Below are 23,883 nucleotides of genomic sequence, written 5' to 3'. Positions count from 1 at the left end.
GGCGTACAGAAGGATGTGCCATGCTTTGGTCACAATAAAGGCAGCTGTATGGCAAACTATAAGAAAAGTACAGTGGTCAATCCTCAAATCCGGTGTGCATGTAATAGGAAAATAATTCTCATGCTTCTAAGTTTTTTTCCAAAGAAAAAGATAATTTATTTTGCCTTCACATGCTTTAAAAATGAAAATATCTTAAACTGATCCATAACCATACAACTGCATCAGTGGTGCAACAATTAAATCTGCTACTGGAAACACTCAATCATGCAAATTCTGAATTATCATTTTAAATCTATGTCATCTAAAGACACAGTATTAAAACTTCTAATATTTTGCGTCTAGTTTGGTTTCGTCTTCAACATCGCATCATACGTGACTTGCCTTTGTAAAGGTATTATGTGTTGGTAATGACTAATTATTTCATATGACTGTCACTGTGTAAGCCGCACTTGACATTTCCAACAGATCACTAACCTTAAGTGGCTTTTAAACCCTTGATGGTGTCAGACTGAAGTAAATGTTTAACTTTTTCCAGTGGCATGTGACATAACCAACACGTTTTTTCACAAGCAGTCAGTTAGTGTCACTGGTAGCGCATTGATTGACGCTACAGATTACCTCAGGCCAGATTTATGCTAACAGACTTTTTTTTTTAATTTTGGAAGCTGGGGGCATGTGTGCACAAGTGAACACTCAGCAAGTTCAATCACACCAGATGTGTGTGACTGAATTAGAATATACTACAAGAAAATACAAGGTGGTCTATGAAAACACATTGCATACGTAAATCTGAGTATTTTTATTTAAAAAAAAAAGAAAGTAATTTGATTTGATTGTCATCTGCATCACAGGGAGGTCGAGAAACTTTAGTTGAAAGAAAGAGTCTCTTCAAAACCTTTACAACTGACATTCCCAACTCAAGTGACATTTCACCAACGTTAGTGCAAAGGTTTGAAGATTATTAGTTTGGGACAACTTGAGTGATGACTCAGCAGCCCTGTCAGCTTTGAGCAAGCAGTTTGGTTTGCCTCTGTGTCCTCCTACCCTCAATCCCCTGGCCCCTTTTGACTTTTGTGGGCCCAGGCCTTTGTGTCGCACCCATGTAGATTTAAAAAAAAAAGTGGAGGAGGGGATTATTGAGAGGGGGGAGCATGGATTGTGATGGCATGCATGTTTGTGCGTGTAGTGAGAGTATTGATTAGCAAATGCTGACACTACACAGGCCTCAGCTGTTTCCTCTCACCAGTTAATCCCACTGTCCAGCAGCCCCTGTGATCCAGAGGTTCTCAGCAGCTTGGTGTGACCAGGCACGCTCAGTACGGATGGGGAGGCTTGGACGGAGCCCCTCGAATGCCTTCTTGCCAATGCCACATCATCACTGTGACATAATAGAAATACACCCACCCAGCCAGCCAGACCCACAGTCTGCACCGAAGCATGAAGCACAACAATGATGTGGAGTCACATATTCCAGGAAACTGTGGAACAACCCGGCCACATCAGGCATGAAAATCTGAGCTCGGAGAAGATTCAAAGTCAGGACTGTGTCAGGACTACGCAAATATATTTATTGAAAATGCATCTGAAGCTACAGCATCGGATCTGGAAGATCTTCTTTCACTAAACATTTGGCCACTGTGTTGCAAAAGACTGAAACAGATTTAAAGAGGTAAAGGATGATAAGAAGCTTTGCTCCAGGAAAGTTAGTTTTGCAGAAACAATACTTGGCTCTCAGTTTAGTCATAAAAAAAAGATGTTGCACTGGAATCACATTTCCTCTTTTAAACCTTTGATGAAAAAAAACCCATATTTATTGGAGGGGATGAAAGATTAGGTCACGCAAACAGTGTCCTTCTGAGGACAAAGTGAGCCAATTGGTTGATCTTTCAAGACGGCTAAATTAGCAAAATATTGGAAACTGATGAAAAACAGGAAGCAAATGAGAAACATAATGTTCATTATTAAATATTTTGGAGATCATGTTACCCCTCTCAGACAGACCACCTTTGCACAACATTAAAGTCTTCAGTTGTCTGAAAGAGTCTAAACTGTTGAGATGGGCACAGCTGATGACCTGGAAGCCCCCTGGCATGATACACAAGAAACCTTTAGAGTAGAGCCAGAGAAAAAGCACATGTTTTAGTGTCTTGTGACTTTTTACATGTCTTGCATTTACAATTTCACAGTCCTGCTGTTATTAAAAGCAACAACATTCAAATGATGGAGGAACAACAAGAAAGATATGTATATTTAAGGTATATTCACGACTCATTAACAGTCATTTTGTCTGTTTATATGCAATCATAGTCTAGATTTGAAAATTGTCTACATAAAAAACATTTCAGACAAAGCCCCCACAGATTAACATCATGCATTTCCTACAGAGGACTCATGTCTCATGTCCCATATGATGAAGACCAGTACTCGAGTTGTAAAAAAAGATCAGGGGGGATGGTGGATTTTATCATATGGGGACAGATAATTTGTTCTGATTACAAATGATATAATATATTACAAATAATAGCACTGATCAAAACACCTGCAGAAATACTGCAGGAATGACATAGCAGCAGTTAAATGCAGCCTTCTGTAAGCTTTAAATATCCACTGGGCTTACATCAAATACATCAAAACACAACAATAAAAAACAGTTTTCTGAACTTATCAATATGACTCTGTCCTTCACAGGATAAGTAAAATGGATCACTGAAAAAACTCAAAATCTTAACAAGAATATTTGTCTTATTTCTAGTTAAAATGTCTCATTTTAGTAAAAAACAATTTTCATCTGTTTCAAGTAGATTTTCACTTAAAATAAGTAGAAAAATCTGCCACTGGAACAAGATTTAATTGCTTGTAATGAGAGGATAAATCTTGTCCCATTGGCAGATTTTTCTACTTATTTCAAGTGAAAATTTACTTGAAACAGTTGAAAATTGTCAAATAAGTAATTTTTTTGGTAATGACTCTAAATGTTGAGATAGCACATTCATTGATGAAATGACATAAGGGATGGAAAGGGGGGATGATTTTGGACCGTTTTTATTTCAGGGGGGATGCCATCCCCCCTCATCTCCCCTCAACTCGAGTACTGATGAAGACACTGGAGAGGCTGCTCCTGGGCCACCTCCGCTCTGTGGTGGGTTCAACTACCGAATCACTGCAGTTTGCCTATTGACTCAGCATTGGAGTGGGGGGACGCCATCAACTTCTTGCTTCACCACGCTCTGACTCACCTGGAAAAGCCCGGCAGCACTGTAAGAATTTTGCTTTTTGATTTCTCCAGTGCCTTCAATACCCTACAGCCAATACTTCTGAGGGACAAACTGGAGACGGCTGGTGTAGTCAAACTCCGGGCTAGTCACCCTCTATACTGCAGATTTCAGACACAACACGCACAGCTGTGTTCTGCAGAAGTTCTCTGACGACTCTGCGATTGTCGGATGGTGACGACGTGGAGGACAGAGGACTGACGCCGGACTTTGTAGACTGGTGTCAGCAAGTTCACCTGCTCAGGAGATGGAGGTGGATTTCTACAGACATCAGTCTACTGCCTCCATGCTGCTGAAAATCCAGGGAATAGAAGAGAGGGAACTCTTATAACTACCTGGGTGTTAACCTAAACAATAAACTATAGGACTGGACTGACAACAAGGATGCACTGTACAGGAGGGGGCAGGGCAGAGACTACATCCTGAGGAAACTATGGCCTTTTGGAGTGAAAGGGGCACTTCTGAGGACTTTCTATGAGTCTGTGGTGGCATCAGTCATCCTGTACTGTACAGCGCAGTCTGCAGCAGCAGCAGCATTACAGATAGAGAGAGTGGAAGAAGCTGGTCAAGGTTATCAGGAAGTCCAGCTCCGTCCTCAGCTGTCCTCTAGACTCAGTGAGGGAAGTTGGTGACAGAAGGGTCCTGGCTAAACCAACTTCTATGCCGGACCATGAGTTACACCCCCTGCAGGACGCCCTGTCTGCTCTGGAGAGCAGATTCAGTGACAGACTGCTCCACCCTTGCTGTGTGAAGGAGAGATTCTGCAAGTCCTTCCTGCCTGCTGCTGGTCGGCTCTACAATGAACACTGTACATATTTCCATAATCTCCAATATTGTATTATAATGTGAATCATCACTAGTCCAATATACACGAATAACTTTATTGAATATCTATGTTTATTCTTTAATATGTTTAAACTTCTTATTTACCTTAGATAACTTAGGAGGTTTGGCTTTCTTAGGTTATGCCTTTGCTTTTGGTTTTTGCTGCAGACTCCAGTTAATATGTGAAGGACGCAGATTTCAGGTTGTCAACAAATATAACAGACTTGCACAACTCCAAAGAATTAAATTTACAAAAAACATCTCTAGACTGTTTACTGTTTGGAGAGAGGATCATGAATATGAAATGTTTTATTTTATGTTATTATGGTTTGGTTGGTTTAATAACATCTCCACTGGAAAATGGCTTTATCTCCAAAACTAACATATTTCCCGAAAATATTTAGCATTGATTGTCTTTTCTTGAATACGAAACCTTAAAGGAGCATGAGGCAGGATTGAGGCAGGATTTATGGAAAAAATTCGTATACGTTTTAAGTTTTCTAGTAATAATGTCAGATAAAGCGTTCCAAACTCAAAAGAATGAGCCCTCTAGTGTATCTCTCCTTTGCCTTGAACAGGCTGTGTGCTGCAAAATGTGCTGCCATTCCGGGCCCGAATTTCCCGCGCTGTCCTGCGGATGTGACGTCACATGACGCTGCATGCGCGTTCTCCCCGTTCTCCCGTGCCGGCTTCGATGTTTGCTGCAGTACCCCCCACGCCCGTCGTAGCGAAGGTGACGCTAATGAGTCTCATTTCTTAAAAGGAGCCTCATGCTCCTTTAACTGTTCTGCAGACGGATGCAAGCTAGAGCATTCTGCCCTTCAAAGATGCTGTCTGACCTCTGATAACTGATAACTTTGCTAGCTTCCTAGCTATTATTATGACACATGGACCTTAGTTGAGAGTCCAGCTCTTTCATGAGCGCCAATTACACATACAGAAACTATGCCATTCGGGGCCTTTCCAATTTGCATGGCATATAACAAGCTTTGTTCACTGGATGAGAAAAAAAAAGACCTGAGGAAAAGGAAAAGAGTCTGGTAACAGGAGATTAGCAATAGCACCTTTCAATTTTGTGAGTTGAGGTGTGGGGTTCGTGTAGATTAGAGATTGCTTCCCATAAATCCCATCAGTTCACATTAGATTGGTAACTGGAGGTGTAGAGACCAAATGACCACTTCAGACCCTTTATTGTTTTCTTTTAGCACTTCCTAGAAAGTTTGTTGAGAGGCCTTATTGCTTCCCTTTTGGGAGAGGTGGCTATTGTGGGGGAATGTTATTGCCATGTTGGTTGGTCCACAAAAATGTTTAGGTCGATGGCAAGTGCCAAAATAACCTTTATGAGAATGCCAAAGAAGAACATTGCAGCTTATCAAGAGCTGAGCAAAACAGAACGTGGGAATGAAAATGACCTTCTAAGGACCTGTGTTTAGATATTTAGTTGAACAATTCAAGAAAGTAAACTGGAGAATAATTGGGACTGGCTACAAACGTATTCATCATCCCAATTCACAAACACAAGTGGTATCACAAGCAATCAATCTGTTTTTATTATGGGACGCAAAGAAAGGCACAGACTTAGTCCTGTTTAGAGTTATTCAGCATGATGAACCTTACAGATCACTAAAAACACAAAACAAATGAAGAAAAAAAAATGTACTTGCCAGACGATGTTTCCCTGCACTTTGGACAGCTGAAAGAGAGTCTAACTATGACTGCAAAGCAGGACCTTCTGCGTGTCCGTTTACCTCACTGTAATTTTGAACACCTTTTGGTTTTTGCATCTCTTCTCCATCAACACGCATGCAGGTGCTTTCTAAAATCAAAACTCAAATGAAACGAGGGTGCACATATGTCAACAACAGCTGCTGCACATAAACACTATGTTAGTTTTTAGACTGCTAGACTCAAAGCCTATCCCTCCATGAAAGGCAGATGTCAGATTCCTCCTCTAATCGCAGCTTCAACTCCCCTGGCTCTGACCACACTTTGCTGATACGTCACATTTATAGCTGCAGTTCATTAACATTTCTTATTTTTTAGGAAACAACTGTAATAAGCTGTTCCCGTAGCCAAAGTGCATTGATACACGTGCTAACTATAATTTATGATGACGGTGCTAATTGAAAATCTTTTTTAAACGTCCTCAGTGGGGCTGTACTGGTTGTTGTGTCTCTCCGTGTCTAGCTGGGACAGCAACATGATAGCCAGAGTGATAGTGTGCTATGTTCTCATGCCAAGACTCCCATCCCTGACATACCAAAGTCCCAGCATGGTGAGCGTTCCACCTCTAACCATCCTTCACATGCAGCCACGCACACATGCAGCCACACACACATGCATGCGCTGCTCTCCAACTGACACCGTGGCCGTGCTTCAAAGTTGAACACGGCACCAGAAGTTCAAGACCTTTCTGTTACTACAGCTGGGAGAAGTCCTGCACATTAAGCACCTCTTCTTGCCTCCACTAGAGAAGTTGTTATGGTTAGAGGAGGAGCAATAAAATATACATGACTAGTAGGTCAAGATACTGAATTCAATATGGGGTGTCATATTGTCAAGTTGTGCTAAAAGAAATGTTAGGTCATAAAAGTGTTAGGCCTTCTTAATCTATAAATGCAGTTGTGTATTCAGCCCTCACTTTTGCTTGTGAGAGCACAGATTTATAAGCTAAAAACAAGGCTCTTAGTATAGGAAAAAGAATACAATGACACAGAGTCAAGTAATCACATATTATTAAAGAATGTATATATCATATATTGTTATATTACTTATTATTAATCATGTTATTCAGCTGGCAAAGGAATTAAAAAGACTACAGTCATTCTGTGACATGGGTATGACGTCAGCAAGGATAAGTTTAGTACTTAGTTCCTGCCAGTGGTGAAATACTTTGGAAATCTCTTCACAGCTATGTGACCTACATATGAAAAGTTCCTCCCGGAGGTAATTTTTTTGATCATTTGGACAGATTCCCTCCTTTCTCTTTCTGTCCAGCTGGATTTTCCGGCATTTGTCATCTACAGCCCTTTATGCACGCACATTGTTTAACGACCACCCTTGTATTTTCCATTTTAAGTCTCATCTCATCACCAGAGGTGTTTGAAAAGTACCACAGGGGCCAGAATGAACTTTGATGGCTGTGGTATTTCTTATGACGAACATTGCAGAAAGACTGATGAGTCTGGGCACTCTGCAAGATATAAAGCTAGACACCCAAGGAGAAAAACAAAGTCAGGCTGGCTTTACTGTCACGCTTTTACTAAACTTGAATGTTCAAAATGCACGGCACAACAAAGCGGAACAGTATATCATGCATCTCAAGTTACTGAGTTTCCTCACAGCGGTGCACAACATCGGGTTTTCTGCTCTGTCGGAGCTATCTTCACTGGTGAAACATGTCCTGTTACACAAGCCGGAGTTTAAATTTGTGGGTGATCATTTGTTTAGGTCACCAGAAGGGCTCTGCAGTGCTGCTGTATGATATGCAAAGTGTTTGTGTTATTAATATCTTGTTAAAAAAAGGATTAATTATGAGTCTGCTTTATACATGTGCATTCTCTTTCATCACTGCATTCTGTCGGAGAGATTTTCTGGAATCAAAGAAACAAAATTGTGTCAACCTATGTCAATCATGTTATCTCAGCTCTCATGTGATCTAAGTTATAACTTACTTTTGAGGTTTTAGTTGGTTTTTACTCCATATGTAGCAAGTCAAGCATGATGTGCAAGGTTACACCTAATTTAAATACAGTACACTTGTACGTATATATTTTATAAGTCCCATCTGAAAGTCCTTGGTCACTTTAATGTTTCTGTTTCAAGGGGATGAGAGGGTGAGCCAAGGAATGCTGTTTCACCTCTTGTCTTATTTTACCCTGCTGGTCCCCAGTGGAAGTTGCTCAGCTTCCTTTTTTAGCCACGGCTGACTCATAGGATAGCTCCCCCTCCCTCCAGTTTTTATGCAAAGACCATGCTCAGTTTTAACCCTCTCTATCTGTGTCCCTGCTCAGATTCTCCTGAGTCACAGGGAGCAAAGACACCCCTTCTCTCCCCCTCTGGGTGTCTGGCTTCTGAAAAACAACAGGTGCAGCAGTCAGTCTGCTGGCCAGTGTGTCTAAGCCTTTCAGTCCCTTCTCACTGTTATTTCACCCCTCGGCCTCCAAACATCCACTCTGTCACCTCCTCACCATCCTTCACCCTATCTCTCTAAACTCTCTAAACCCAGCCTGTACAGCCAAACACCTCGGCCCCTGCTAACGTGCCACCTTCTCCCTCCTCTACTTTCTTTCTTCCTCCTCTCTCCTACCTGGATGCACATGTCCCCCAGCAAATTAGATGTCGTCCTCTATCATGCCCCTTGTGCTGAATAATGCTTACCATAAGGATGTTTAAAAATAGCCTCATTAATGTCAGTTTTTGAAACCAATTTCTTATTGAACCTGCAAGGGCCATGTGTTTCTTTGCAATTCATTTAATCACTGTCATCCATTTTCTCTTTACAATTAAATATGTTGTGTGCTTCATAACGTCTGCTACTTCAGCCTATTTTACTTTCCTTGTACCATCCCAAATCTACTGTTTATCTCCACAACAGCATGTGCACTTTTGCTTTGTGTTTGGAATTTGGACATTTGGAAAAATATTGACTTTCACCAAATCAGGAGCCACTAATTTGTGGGAAACTCTTCAGATGCAACGTATATGGTTGAAGTTCATCCTTGAAGTTCTCGCAGTTTCATGGGCCAAGATTACTCCGTTTTGTCATGTTTTTGGGGTTTATTTCCTGTTTTATTTTGAAACCTGTGTCTTTGTATTTCAGTTACGTCTTGACTTCCCTTGTTCCCATCTGCCCCTATATGTCTACCTGTGTCTCGTCAACCCTCCTGTCTATATCTTGTCTTGTCTTTCCCTTGCTCCCTGCTGCGCCGTACTGTTTCCACCCTCCATGTGTCAGGTCAGGTTATTTTTGGAGTTCGTCGTGTTCATGTTCTGGTTTTTTGCAATCCTGCTAAGCAGAGCTTTTCTTTTGTTTAAGTTGAAATAAACACATTTTTTGGAACTCCTGGTCTCCAGTATCTGGGTCATATCCACCACACTCGTGACAAGTTTCAAACCCTCTAGGTTGTAACCCAGTGACTTCTAAATCAGCATGATGGGTTCGGCCCCCACAGTTAAATGGTGTAAAAAGTCTAAAAGAGGTTTGTCAGTGTGTTTTTTTTTAACATTTAAAAAAAAAAAGTTTTATTTAAGCTTGTAAAATGGCTCTAAGTATACCAACTGATTACTTCATGTATTATCATTATTGCTGCTTATCGAAGCTTACACTCACACTGGTGACACTTGTACATAAAAAAAAACACTTCCTTCATTTTACTCAGCTTAGTTCATGCACACCTGGGGTTTGGTTCTTTATGAGCTAACATTTAAATTATCCAGATAAATTAGAAAGTTCAGCGTTTTCCAGTTTGATACACATCAGCATCAAATGTTTGCGTTTGCCCTCTTGATAGAGAGGTCATTTTAAAGTAGAAATGTATCCATCCGGGCCTTTCTCCACTCCAACAGATGAGGCCTGCTGGACTTCCATGAGACATCGTTTGCAGCGATCCATGTGCTATGTTTAACTCAGTCATACTGTTATTAAGGACTCATCTATTAGTGGAGCATAATAGCAAAAGGCACAGACTTAAATTTCTTCTCCTTCAATATGTTGCCAGATATCTGTCCAGCTCATGTTGCAGAAGTTTCCGTCTGTCTAGTTGGAACCTGACTGGACATGGCTGGTATTTCCCCCGGGCCCGTGTGGGCTCTTTGGGTCATACTGGCACGTGAACTACATTGTCCGTCGCCCCAGATGGCATCTGTAAAGTGGGATCCAGAGGGCTACACGGGACAGACCGAATTACTAAAGATGGAACGAGCACATGGAAACCTTTAGGCACGCAAGACCAGAAGCGTGGTCCAAATGCCCCCTCAGCAAGTGACCAAGCCTGTGTCCAAATGATAGTTTGATGAAAACCAGATGAGATATAAATCATTACAAAATGAGAGCTGCAGGAATGTTAATGGGGTTTGCGTTGGCTTGATAACAGGGAAATATCAGCGTGGCACAATACACAAATTTTGTTGTGTAATGTATTCTTAAGTCAGATCAAATTTGCAATGTCAGCATTTCTGGAAATCTAATCATTTCAGATTCATTATTTGATATGAAATAAGAGGAACGTAAGGGCGGCCAAATTACATCTAAATTCTGGCAGTCCCACCATTTCAGTTTCTCTTCCTTTCTCTTTCTTCATAAATTCTTCTTTAACTCCTTAGTGCTTACTTTTTCAATTGACAAAGATCAACCATGTCAGAAAAGTGGGACAAACAAACTCACGGCATCCCTTTGTTGCATCGTACTTCTTTATTTAACCCCCAAATACATGTTTCCCTCCCACAGTACACAAATAAGAGTGCGAAATCACTTATTTTTACTGTCAAGGAATAAACTTCACCCTCATACCCTGTATAATGAACGGATCATTAAAGCTTTTGGTGTTCCGTATTTCTTTAAAAAAAATTTTATTGTCTCCAGAATGTTAAACAGATACTTCGTAAGAATATGCTTGTTTTGCTTTTCCATTCTGTAACTTTTTCCATTTCCCAAAAAGAAAGAAAGACGAAAAGAATCTCACACACAGATCACTTTCAGACAAGGGCAGTCTGCGCTGGTTTGCACCAGTTCTGTGACTCATTTTAATCATTTAGAGGGACTGCGCAGTTAAAAAAAAAAAAAAAAACAGGCCTAAAAGGTCTCTCTCATTTCATCTGAGTCAGTTTTTGGCAGCTGATCTCTTTTCCCTCCAAATGAGGAGGGCTGCAGCAGTGAGTGCTGAGCAGACAGAGAGGAATGTGTGACACATAAACAGGGTCGTCCTCTCTGACCAGCTCACTCTCTGCTCATGGCACGTTCAGCCTCTCCGTCTTTTCAAAGCAAACCAGATGAAGACAAAACTTTGATATGGATCATCCATGAGGGAGGTCAGCCAGTCTATATTCTTATCAAGCTTGTGGACATTTATCAGGATTTTCAGTCGTGGAAAAGACAATCTGGCAATTCCTGTCAGTTTTTTCTTGATGTACATTGTTATACGAAAGTCTTATGTGTGAAGTATTAATTCACCTGTTGACTCGCATAAAATATTTCAATTAAGAAAGGCACAGGTATACTAATCCTTTCCAATAGGACAACTTTCACACAACGAGCCGTTGTACTGACATCCCACTCTGCCTGAGGTTTCCTTTGTTGTTCTTCATGTTCTTCATATGAAGCAACAGGTGGGTAACAGCAAACGCTATGACCGGCACGGCACGCAGCATATAAAAAGATCACTTTAACTCTCTTAAGGCTTCCCGGTAAAGATGTTCACGGTAGCGGTGGACTCAGAAGTGTGGAAGTGAGAGACGTGTTTGGAAGGGAAGAATGCAATAGTGAACAATCCAAGGACGGATTAGACTTGCCAACTTTTGGTCTTTGTTCCTGCTTTTGTTAAACACGACCCTCAGCTGATGTAGATGCCTTGTGAATCTTGGAAGAGACAAGATATGATCGATGCTGACCGTAATGAAAATCCTAATTGGATTTTCAGCTCTGATCAGGTTGTCCTTCTCGTTACAGTAAGTCAGTTGTTAGATCTGGTCAGCGAGCTTCCTCCCCACCAGCCCCAGTGTCCCACCCTGACTGCCTTGCATCTGACATTTCATTGCACAACAGTAACTGGCATTGTTCGCTGCATGATTTGGACAGTCAGTCTGCCTCATGACATATTACTGCTTCTCAAAAAGCTGGATTAAACCAGCTGAGTCTGGCTGAACACACACAGACGGCCAGTGTGACACCATGACTTACTCTCACTGATGTGTCACTTCCTGTGATCCAATCGTACGTCTCTCCGGCGAGGTCACCAACGTTCTCTCTCTCAATTTCTTCTCTTCAGAAACTTTCTCCCTGATTCTCCTCTCTTTTTATCATTGATGTTCCTTTCTCACATCTCTTATGCCTCTACACAATAACGGAGCTTCTGTGAACGATATCTAACCGCCTGGTTACTCATATGTCCACTTGTTTGTTTGTGGTATTTATAGTGCACTCACTCACAAGCACTCACAAGTGCTCAAATGCCTACAAGATACAATACAAAACAAAACCAAACAAAACAATACAGAACACATGCAAAAATCATGTTATTGACAAGGTTTTGGTTTGTAGATCAACATTTACAATTTATTCTAGGTACACTCTATTTTCATGATAAAGTTCTATATAATTACAATAATAAATCCTGTCTTTATTAGTTTTCAGTCAGTGAATACAGGTTCACATGAACTTTGCTAACTCGGTGGTGTGGCCCTCGGGCCGCCAGCCGGCCCTGATCCCATGAGTTAAGTTTTTATTTGTTGGTTTTGATTTTATGGTGTAAAGCACTTTGTGCTACTGTTGTATGAAAAGTGCTATATAAATAAAGTTTGATTTGATTTGATTTGATCGTCTGTAATTTCTGCTCTATGAAGGCAGATGTTTTGGCAGTTTACTGGTTTGTAGTGTCATTCAGGAGTGTTTTTCAAACGTAAATTTGATGTCCACATCAAATTAAAATGATTAAAGACAAAAGCAGGGAAGTTAATGGCATTTTCAAATATTTATAAAATAAAATATATATAAATATTTTAAAAAATGTTTACAGTTAAAAAAAAAAAAAATTCACAACAGGAATTCTTAACCGTGTTTTCTTTGGTCCACACTGAGCTCATTTGCTTTCTCTGTGAAGTGCTTTGAGATTATTTTTGTAGCCAATTGAAATGACACAAATAAGGCAAATTGAACTGAAAGAAAAAAAAACTTAAGACAGGACTCAACATCCCAGCAAGTATGCAATGCCCAGAGAAATTACAAAAAAAAAAAAAAAAAAAAAAAACAGCAACATATCAGATTCTACAGGCCTCAGATAACATATTAAATGTTAAATGTGATGGTAAAGTCAGAGCAAGGGTAGCTTGTTTAGTAGGATTACAGGAGGAAACCTTTTGTAATTTAAAAAGAATAAAACCGCATGTTTTAGACTTGCCAAGTTGCATCTAAACACAATGCACAATTTCCAAAATAATGCCTTTTAGACAAATGAGACCAAAGATCTAACAATACATCAAGTTTGACAAAATTAAAACACATCATATCAGTTCCTTTCAGCAGTTCAGCACGGTTGCTGCAGGGCAGTCAAAACTGCAGCCTGTCTCTGCCTCTCATCGATTCACTGCCAATGACATAGAGTATTTCCATGGTGTAATAGTTCCTTTATTTACAAGAAACACAGCATGATAGATGTGGAAAAAGTTCAGTTGTAGTCCAAACTCAGTTAAATAAATTGTAGGCATATGATTGGGTCGTCTTGAATCAATTAAGAAACTTACTATCACATCAAACAGCTGACAACAAAAGCTTAATGGGCAAAAAGCTCATACGTACGGTTAAAATATACTATTTCAAAAGGATTTATTTCCTTTACAATTGTTCTAGTGAAAGGTTGGTTAATAAATAAATACATTTTAACAAACAAATTAAAATGCTACAATATGATCAATGCCATTGAGCGGGTTCATTGATATGCGTGCTTTCCCAAACACCCTAAATTTAAACTCTGCCAACAGAGCTTTAATTGGTTATGATATATGGGAAACCATATAAAGCCGGAGGATCATAAGATGATCAACAGGAGAGGAGTGTAAGTAAGAATATGAGGTGATAAGAGTGAACACTCATCATGTCTGGCATCATCACCAGCTCAGAGACTGCTGGGACTAATGGGATTATTTTGCTCTCTTCGAGTTGAATATATTTACAAAGTATCTCAAAACTGTTGCTTAGCACACCAGCTGATGATAACCTACAGAATTATGCAAACTTCAGTGTCTGTCGTGTACCTCCAGGTTTGGCTGTGGAAGGTTAAAGCCTTCTGCTAATCATCAAAGAATAAACACATACTCAAAGTTTTCACGCAGTGTGATGCTCCTGGCACTGCCGAGGCTACAAGATACTCTCCAGGAGTAGTTGATGATGTCAGAAACACCAGTGTGGTAGTGCCCGCTGCTGTGTAATTGATGGTAGATGACAGAGTGGTTTAAGTCTCTTCGGCTTGTGTGAAAAGAGAAGAACTCAGATCTTGATATAGAACAGGTCATCATTTGTCATGTTAATGGGGGGAAACACAATGTACACATTAAAACTCACACAACATATGTGCATGAAGTTACAATGTATGCATTTGCATTCTGTCCTCACTGGGTTTATTGTCTGCTTTTGCTTGGGGAAGGAGGGCGGATTGCTTAAACATATGCAAACACATGTACAAAAGCACCCTGTGCTCAGCCAGCTCATTTGAACATGTTTACTCCCAACCCTCTGTGAGCCACTCTGTCCTCTCGCTTCACTTTATTCATCTGTCCATGCATGAATTTAGCTCCTGCACGCTCTGTGCTCTGCTAGATTTTGTTGTATGGTGGCTTTTAGGGAGTAGCTGGGGAAAGGTTGTGGGAATGTGATTGCCTTAAGAGCACATATACACAAATGCATAATAACAGCGCAAAAGTCTTTGTATGGCAAGACTGATGTTTAAGGAAGTAGATTTACAGTAACCTCTGAGCGTCATTTAAACATCTAAAATCTGCTTCCACGCCTTTCAAAATGAGTTACTGATAATTCAGTTGTCACAATGAGCTGATTGGTTGATGAGATTAAATTTACACTGCTAAGGTATTTTATTAATTACAAACTCTTGGAGTAATTAGATTGAGACATTCGTTGGACAAGATGTACGGACACGGACAATGCATTAACCTACTTATAGTGTCTTCTTTTCAGGACGACTGTGGCGCACAATTCAATTTCAGGATGTGGGAACAGTCAAATGGAGCTATTAACTTAGGCAACGAGAAGCACGTGTTTATTTTGTTTGTCTGTCATCCCTCTTACAGTTTCTTTTACACAACCGGCGATACTATGGCCGCTCCGCCCTTGTATTGATTTGACCATTGAAGACTCTCAAACTGCAACTAGGTCACTTTTCTATTGTCAGCTTGAGATGGGCTGGAGGACGTTGCGATAAAGGGTCTGATATGTTTGTATTCACCTCATCAGACCCTAAAGAATGTGGAAGTGAAATCAAAAGGTGGCATTATCAAGTTTCCAGAGTCCACACCCTTGTCATTGAACTGAAAGAATGGTGAAGTCCACAGAGATGGCTATTGTGACATAAACTAACTGCATGTCATCAAAAGTATACAAATAAACATATTTGTTATGGCTTGGTGCTGGCGCTTCACCTCCTGCATCTTTCCGGTGCTTGAGGAAAACAAATGTGCCCCAGTTTGACACCTCTTCCTTTGAGGATGGCTGATTTATTGGGAGCTGCATCCAAAAACAATGATGTAAGGGATTTGTGAATCAGTCGCCGGCTGGTTATCTGTCTCATCTCTGTCGTTCCCCCTGGACACAGATGGACACACAAGGCCTTTATGTGACTTCGGCATAAACATGATGCCCTGCTGCATGGCGTCTCTGCAAACAAGGCTGACTGTTTAATTACTTTTCCACAGTGGAACTTGTTTGTTGAGATAATTCAAACATTTAACTAAAACACTTAAATTGTTCATCTATTATGGTAGAAAATATAGTGTATAATGTATTACATCAGCCTCAACATCATTGCTTCACTTGTTTCCACAGCAACAATATATTTAATCAGATTGATGCTGCAAGCTAAGGTTAATTCTTGAGCACCTATTGCAGGTATCATCATAGACCACATCAAACTGGTAATACACATGCAAAAGTCATGCAGAACTTATCAATGTACCTGCAATTTCAGTTGAAGGAAAGAAACATTGGCACCATTATGCATTCCTTGCAAATCCCTTTTATCAACATTTATAACACTTTTAGCCTGATAAATGTTTTTCATAGTTAAACAGTTTGAAATCTCTCCAGTGTAAAACTGAAAAAGACTGCATGTCTATACTTACGTAACATATTATATAAAGCATGCCCTGTGGACTGTATCATCGTTTTTTATGCTCTGATTAATACAGGTATTTATCAGTATCTGAGTGAAGGTCAAGTGTTTCTTTTGCTGCACATTAATTTTCTGGGCTTTGTCTAAAATCGCCATAATTCACTGATATCGCTGATATTCATGGTAGTGGATAAATATTGGCATGGCAGACTGCATTAAAGCAAAATATGTAATTGTTTACATCTTCCCTGCTTTTTATTGCTAATAAACTAGGGCCTTTGTAACCCTAGATGTTTATCTAAAATTCTTCCTAAACTTTTTACAAGCACTGTTATTGCAGGAGAAAACAAGTCCACCGACGACTGCTACTAAACCGTTGGGCTGACAGTTTTAGATTATAGGTGACAAAGTGATGTAATAATACCTATCCCACAGGAAGAACAGACAAAGCTCACACGCAATGCATTGCATTGAGATATAATTTTTTTTAAACTGACAAAACCACTCCACCCTCCATTGTGGACAAAGTACGCCGCCTGCTTCTCCCTAAGGGTTGGAAAACTGCCACAGGAAAGGGCAAAAACATGATGATGTAGAAAAAAATAAAAGTTCTGTACACCCATCCATGACGTTTCTCCCATTTTAGTAAGCTGGAACAGGTGGATCAATTTGTTTTATAGATCTCAGTGCATGGAAACAATGTGTCATTGCCTGCAGTAGGGAGAATCAATCTGTTAACCAGCGTGAGGGGTGAGGACGGGGTTATCGAGAGTCAACTTTCGCGATCCGCCTCTTTCGTGACGGATACGGCACACACCTCCTGCTGTCACAGCTCTCTCATTAATCCTCCTTCCCTGGACACAGGAGATGAGGATTTTAAACAAAGTGTTGTGACTTTATAGCGTTGGTCTTTTTTGTTTATGATTGTTGAATTTTCTATACAAAATTTCACACTCTTGCACTTTCAGATGAGAGCTTCTTGTGCAGCCACAGACCAATGCCACAGGCTTTGGACTGAGACCAAAAAGACTTTTCCAGAGGTGCAAAGCTGCTGGAAAAAATCAAAGTGAAATATATTCTTGTTGATTCACACTAACCTTTTTTTTTTATGGGGCAAATCAAAGACGAGCCTTAACTTTCGTGTATGCTGCAGTTAAAGAATGCGGATACTTACAGTATTTTCCATAACGCACATGAATTTCTTCAGAAATGTTCACAGTTATACTATTTGCTCCCTGGACTAGGTGTGGGACCAATTTTTTTGAAATTCCTGCAAGTTGCTGATCATCCTCAAAAACCATTCATGATATGCGTTGCACCCTTTTGACAAAAGAACTTACATAAACCTCAGATAATCTCCTTTTATAGCATTAATGGCTATAAAAAACTAAATCAGAACCTCCAAATGTGAAATATGTAGTAAATTATTTATTAACAATGTTACACAATCTCAGCAGCAGATGCTGTGCTTATGGGGCACATGAGTTTATCTTTAAATCTCTACAGAACAGACTAAAAAAAACAAACAAAAAAACCAACAAGAGATCAAAATATACATTCAGAAGAAGTCCATCAAGAACCTTTACAAAACAAATGCAGTAAAATGTTTGTGTATATGCAAACAGATGTGCAGTAAAAATAACATACAGTATCAAACATCTATATGAAAATGATCTATTTTAAAAAACTGTTTTAGTGCAAATGATTTTACAATATAAAAATATGATCTTGTAATTCATCTTTTTGATAAAAGTAACAGAGCAGATGGGATGTGTGTGAGGTGAAAAGGTTAGAGGTGTGTGTCGGCGATAGGGATCCGTCTCAGCTCGACTATCTGAGAGTTGGTGACGCTCCCTCCGTCGTGGCTTCCAGGAATGGAGTCATTATCGCTGACATTAAGGCCGGTCCCTGAAAGAGATCCAATACGGTGCATTACAATAAAATCCAAAATCTGGCAAAGTGTCTACTGGTTTTCATATACATGAACTGCAAGAATGTCTCCTGTCTTATTTTTCTGCACATGTTGAGTGTGACATGTGCACATGTCAATGGGAGTGACTTATCTCTAGATCACTCACTGAGCTCTGCCCCTTTTATGCCATTGCAGTGTTAATTAACCCTATATCAGTGAGCATGCTGTACTTACTGTACCTGATCAGTCATCATAACAAGATATGAAAGCAGCTGACTGACAGGCTCTGATCTAAGGCTGGCGGTGGAGCAAAGTTACTTAACATGTCTCAAAGGATGATTCACTCTGCAAGTGTGTTGGCAAAACATCCTCTATGTGAGCAATAAACATGCTCAGTTATAACACATACTCAAATTTCTGTTTGCCACTCTGGATTTCTATTTCTTACATGCAAACAATTTGGCTAAAACTTTAAATTATAACAGGAATTTGGACCTCATTTCAACATTATACCTTATTAACCAAATCTTTTCAGCATGTTTTAGAGTCATTAGACATGTTTTAATAACTAATACTGTATGTTTTCATTGCTTCTTTTCTTATTTGCAGGCTACTTGAAAAGATGGTTGAATTTCAATGGAAAGCCAATTTGCTTGAGATGAGATACATTTGAATTTATGCAGAAAATATCCAAGACTGCTGAGCCATGAGCAGCTTTGCTGCAACACCCATTAATGATAAGCTCTGAGTCGTACTACAGCCCACGTGTGTAGAGTATGTGTCAGCCTCTGTGTTTGTGCGTTAATGGTTCGCTACCAAACGAAGTGACTGAAGAGCCTCATTACAGCCCTGCCTACTCACCCCTGGCAGGTGCTTCCCTATTATGTCACTGATTTGCAAAGTATCTCTCCTGCTGATTGAATGGTTGAGATGAAACCATGACAATATGTTCAGTGTAACATGTTTGAACAATAAACTAGTCATAGCTGAATAGTGAAAATTGTTAACAGAGAACCATACAGACTCTAACAACATCCAAACGCTGCTGAAGATTTCAAGAAGTTTCAAAGTTTTTGTTTTTATTGCAACGTCCTGGGTAGTTGTATTTTCTTGAGGACCTGCCAGGGACTCGAGAAGAGCCTTCTCTTTTGATTTAATTAAATGTTGAAAACTTGCCTTTTTGCCACGCTGAATAATATGAATCACTTGTTCAGAGTGCTGAGTTTGCTGCTGATAAATTTCCTGCAGCAGCCCAGAGGCTGTCTAATGAACAAAAATGCAGCGCAGGACAGGAGAGATGCATCACCAGAAGAGCAGGTCAGAGACAACGGTCCTGCTGTGACCGCAGTCAGTTTGCTCGGGGTTAAAGAGTGGCACGCTGGCACACAAACACATACCTGCTTCTTAATCCATCCTGGCAAAAACACAACCAATGACAGCGATAGAGTCTCTGTGATTGATTGATTGATTGAAAAAAACACCATCGTCGTAGCCTATAGTCATACTTGCTTCTCCAACACAGCTGGCAGAAAGGATTTGTGAATTGATTATTGCCATGGTTATGATTTTTGTTTTTCTGCTATGAATACTAGCAGGTACCTGAACAGATCAACTCTGATATGTGTTTCAAGATTAAAAAAGTCTGTCATGTCTAAAGTGTGTCCACTTTTGCTTTGATTTATTTGATTTTAACTTTGTTTTGGTGAAAACTTTTAGTGTTGGGTTGCATAACTTTACTGTGTGAACTTTTTTTTTTTTTTTGTTTTTTTGTTTTTACTGTTTGTGTGATTGTTTTAGGGGGTATATGTGTATATATATGTGGAAAAAAAAAGTTTGTAAATTTGACATAAGTTCTGATATACTTGTTAAACTTCAATAAAAAATATTGTTAAAAAAAACAAACTTTATTTACTTCAAAGCTTCAAGTTTAATTCTTTTTTCTTAATTCACTTTAAAATAAACAGACTTTTTTAAAAAGCAAACCCTTTAGTGTCAACTACATCAGTGTCATCCCGATAGCCATATTAGCTTATGGAAAGAATCCCAGCACTATATCAGAATGAAACTATTCTATAACCTCATTTTATTATGGTGGACCTCTACTTATTCATGTCAGCGTTTAAGGTGAGACGACCAAACTCAGTCTGCAGTGACTCATCTTCACTTCAGAGGGCTGATTCTGTGTATAGATCTGTGTTTAGATTTGTGTGTTGGTTGAACATCAGTGAGCAGGTTGGAGCTTCTACTCATTAAATATGAATCACAACAGAGGAAGTATGGTCACCATGGCAGCGGAGAAATGTAAGGTCAGCAGAGGGATGACAGAGAACTCATGAATTACTGAATGCACCAGATACAGGTCGCATGCATTCAGTAAAATAATCAGATATTTTGACATGCGGTCACCAGACAATGTTTCCTCATCCCTCTCGTTCTGTTATTTTTCACTTTATTTCGACTACAGGTTAAACAGGTTTATCATGAAACAATATTGTGGCTGAATCAAATTGTGATGACCTTAGCACAGCTCTTAGTTTTTTATATCCCGTGGGAATATCTCATGCAAAAGTAGTCAAAGGAGGTTTCACACAGATTTGGGGAAAAGATTAGGTTTTTAATCAAAAAAAGTAACAATAATTTTGTTCAATGTTTTAATGTATATGAAAAAAAAAAAATGTTCTGAAGGCTTTTGACAAACCATTTGCTATTTTAAGTGAACTGGAACAAGGGAAGGACTTCTATGTGATACCAAAGGGCACAATAAATATCATATTGTCTTCCTGATTTTTTTTAGTAGTACAATCCGTGTCAAAGTTCATTGTGACCTTTTAGGTTAAACTAAAACCAACGCGTAGATGCTGGTTTTCGGTGACAAAATGAAGAAGGTTTTTGTGTTTCTGGGGGAAAAAAGGGTCACTTAACAAAAATTTGGATCTGTTCAAGGTTGAGTAACGCACCAGTTTTTAAGGCAAATATGAGGTCATCAAACTCCTGCGACTCCTCATCTGCAGTGACCAGGTTGGTGTTGATGAAGCTTCCCTCTGTGGTGTACGTCTCCATCACAGGACTTGGTTTAAAGCCACTGGTGGGCTGAAGAGTGGGTCGCAGCGACGCTCGCTCCCAGTCCGCTGATACCTGACGCACATACAAATCATGATATACACCAAGAAGTGGGCCAAGGGCAATAACCATTAATATATCTATCTATCTATCTATCTATCTATCTATCTATCTATCTATCTATCTATCTATCTATCTATCTATCTATCTATCTATCTATCTATCTATATATACATATATATATATATATATATATATATATATATATATATATATATATATATATTAGACACATTTGTAAAAGCATTAGAATAAATACTGTATATTTAATCAGAGATATCGACAGTTTTTTTTAAGGAGTAGCCATAGGCTACTATGTAGTACAAATAACGTTAGACTTTGTGTGTAAAACAATAGGTGAAATGCAACACAATTTAAAAATACTTTATACACAGAATGGCTGTTTCATGTGTGTGACGAGTGAGGGTCAGGCTGTCCAAGTATGTCAAAGGGTTAAGTCCAAAACACAGAGCCAGAGTGGGTTCAGCGGTGAAAGTGAAGTCACTGGGTTCAGGGTTTCATAGTAATGTCACACACTTATGCTGTTAGGGCAACTTGGAACTTTTTATGCCTCAACACAGCAAAAACATGACTGAGAGAAGGAAATAAAAGAAAGACAAGAAACATTGCTGTTTCATGTCATTAAAAAAAACAGTATTATCAGGAACTAAATGAATATTCTCTGGTTTCCCACTGTGTTCATTAATTATGAATGCCTGATCTGTTCGTGTCCATGCATAAATGTGCGTGCGTCTGGGTGCTGCTCAAGCGTCTGAGCCTTGCTGGGCTGTGACCAGTACAGAGTGTCTCGCTGAGGAGAATTAAGCACTGCCAGGCACCTCAAATCTGTCACATCCACTTTGAGATGAGGCAATGAGAAGATGACTCCGCTAAACTGGCTCAACCTCATGCTATGTTTTCCCATATGTAGTCTAATCTTAAATTAATTGCTTGTTTATCACTCCATCCCTCAAGTAGTAAGCCATCTAACTTCAATTACTATCCACTGGCTATACTTTTATTTTTCTGACTGGACTGCAGCCAAGTCTCACAGAGGCAAGAGTGTGCTCTGATGAATAAAACAAGATTACGAGGACTGTGTGTAGAGATTGGGAAAGAGGAAGGGAGGGGAGAGAGTTCCCAGGAGTAACAAAGTTAAACCTGTCCCTGCCTTTTCCCTCCTGTATCTCCTTGTAGGGTATTCTACTGGGAAAGACTTGTTCAAGAGCAACTGCAGAAGTCCTGTAAGTGTATGGAGTACGAGACGTTGCAGTGCTTGCTCGTATGTGATGTGGCAGTCTGACACAAAGATCACAAGAGGAGCTGATGTGGATGATTGTGGGAGTCAAGGCGACAAAAACACAAACTTTTACACATGTTACATAATAAGGGCCAATGTCAGTTACGATTGTCAGTGAACAAGCATGAACGGTCTTTGTTACTATCAAATGATATGAGAAATGACTGATGATGCACATACAGCCATGGGAATTATGGCATGGAAAAAGAGAGGGGATGGGAAAATTGACTAAGAAAGAAAGTAAAAACACCATGGAATGGAAGTAACAAGTCCATTGAATAATACCTTTTGGATATGTATTTCATTATATTTTAATTTACTGTGCTTAAAGTTGGCTTTATTACAGAATAATAAGTCAGGTGCATTTGTCAGTTCAATTCAATTTCAATTTAATTATATTAATATAGCATATATTGTAATACAAGTTGTCTCTCTGCGCTTTCCAGAGATCAAGAACACGACCCCTGAGCAATTATTACGTAAACAACGGCAGGTATGTCCCGCTTCATTTTAGCTGAAAGTACTTCTGCAGATCAACAGATCTTTATCTAATGTACCATCAAGCTGTCACTCTCACTTTCACTCTCATTCTCTGTGAGTATGTGTGTGTGTGTGTGTGTGTGTGTGTGTATGTGTGTATGTGTGTATGTGTGTGTGTGTGTGTGTGTGTGTGTGTGTGTGTGTGTGTGTGTGTGTGTGTGTGTGTGTGTGTGTGTGTGTGTGTGTGTGTGTGTGTGTGTGTATGTGTGTGTGTGTGTGTGTGTGTGTGTGTACATAAATGTGTGCATCTGACATAATTGGTCTACCCTGGCATAATGCCAATTATTCCATCTCTATCAAGAAAAGCGTTTTTCTGGAATGCAGACGCTCCAAGAGACAACCTCAGCTTACTTCATAATATGTATAGTATGACATAACAGTATATGTATGTGGGAGAAGCCTACCAAATATTAATGCACGCCTGCGTATGGGTATGTGTTTACTATTTTTCACTCTACAAGTTTAGGAGCCTTGTAGTTAGTGTGCGTGCGTGCGTGCGTGCGTGCGTGCGTGCGTGCGTGCGTGCGTGCGTGCGTGCGTGCGTGCGTGCGTGCGTGTGCGTGCGTGTGCGTGCGTGCATGCGTGTGTGTCTACCTCTTCCATAGCGGTGATAAGATTCTGAGTTGATTTGCTGATGTCGCCTCCTACAGCAGTGGGTCCTCCTCCCTGGTAGGCAGAGTCAGGACCATCGTGGCCGTTCATTTCCACAGTGTAACTGGCTTTAGTTGGCCAGCACAGCTGGTTGTGCATGATAAAGTAAACTGCAAACACATAGAGGCCCTGCAGAGGAACAGAGAGATGAAATCTGCAATAAGAACAAAGCTGTACACAACTGTCCTCAGAGCCATACACATCAATATT

At 39.9% G+C, this 23,883-nt stretch overlaps 1 protein-coding gene across 1 annotated transcript in view; it reads right to left on the bottom strand.

Moving 5' to 3' along the window:
- Nucleotides 1–17,605: 17,605 nt before the first annotated feature.
- Nucleotides 17,606–23,883, bottom strand: part of adgrv1 (adhesion G protein-coupled receptor V1) — a 112,461-nt gene continuing 106,183 nt past the window's right edge. Inside the window, exons 93-95 of the mRNA XM_061728948.1 lie at nt 23,617–23,802; nt 21,020–21,197; nt 17,606–18,058 (exon numbers count right to left, since the gene is read on the bottom strand). Of these exons, the coding sequence (XP_061584932.1) occupies nt 17,940–18,058; nt 21,020–21,197; nt 23,617–23,802 (483 nt within the window). The 3' untranslated portion in view covers nt 17,606–17,939. The remainder of the gene's footprint in view (nt 18,059–21,019; nt 21,198–23,616; nt 23,803–23,883) is intronic.

The sequence above is a fragment of the Cololabis saira genome, chromosome 9 (assembly GCF_033807715.1).
Source record: "Cololabis saira isolate AMF1-May2022 chromosome 9, fColSai1.1, whole genome shotgun sequence".
Classification (NCBI taxonomy): Eukaryota; Metazoa; Chordata; class Actinopteri; order Beloniformes; family Belonidae; genus Cololabis; species Cololabis saira.
The sequence above is the reverse complement of the archived record's forward strand: the minus strand, read 5'-3'. Positions and strand labels throughout refer to the sequence as shown.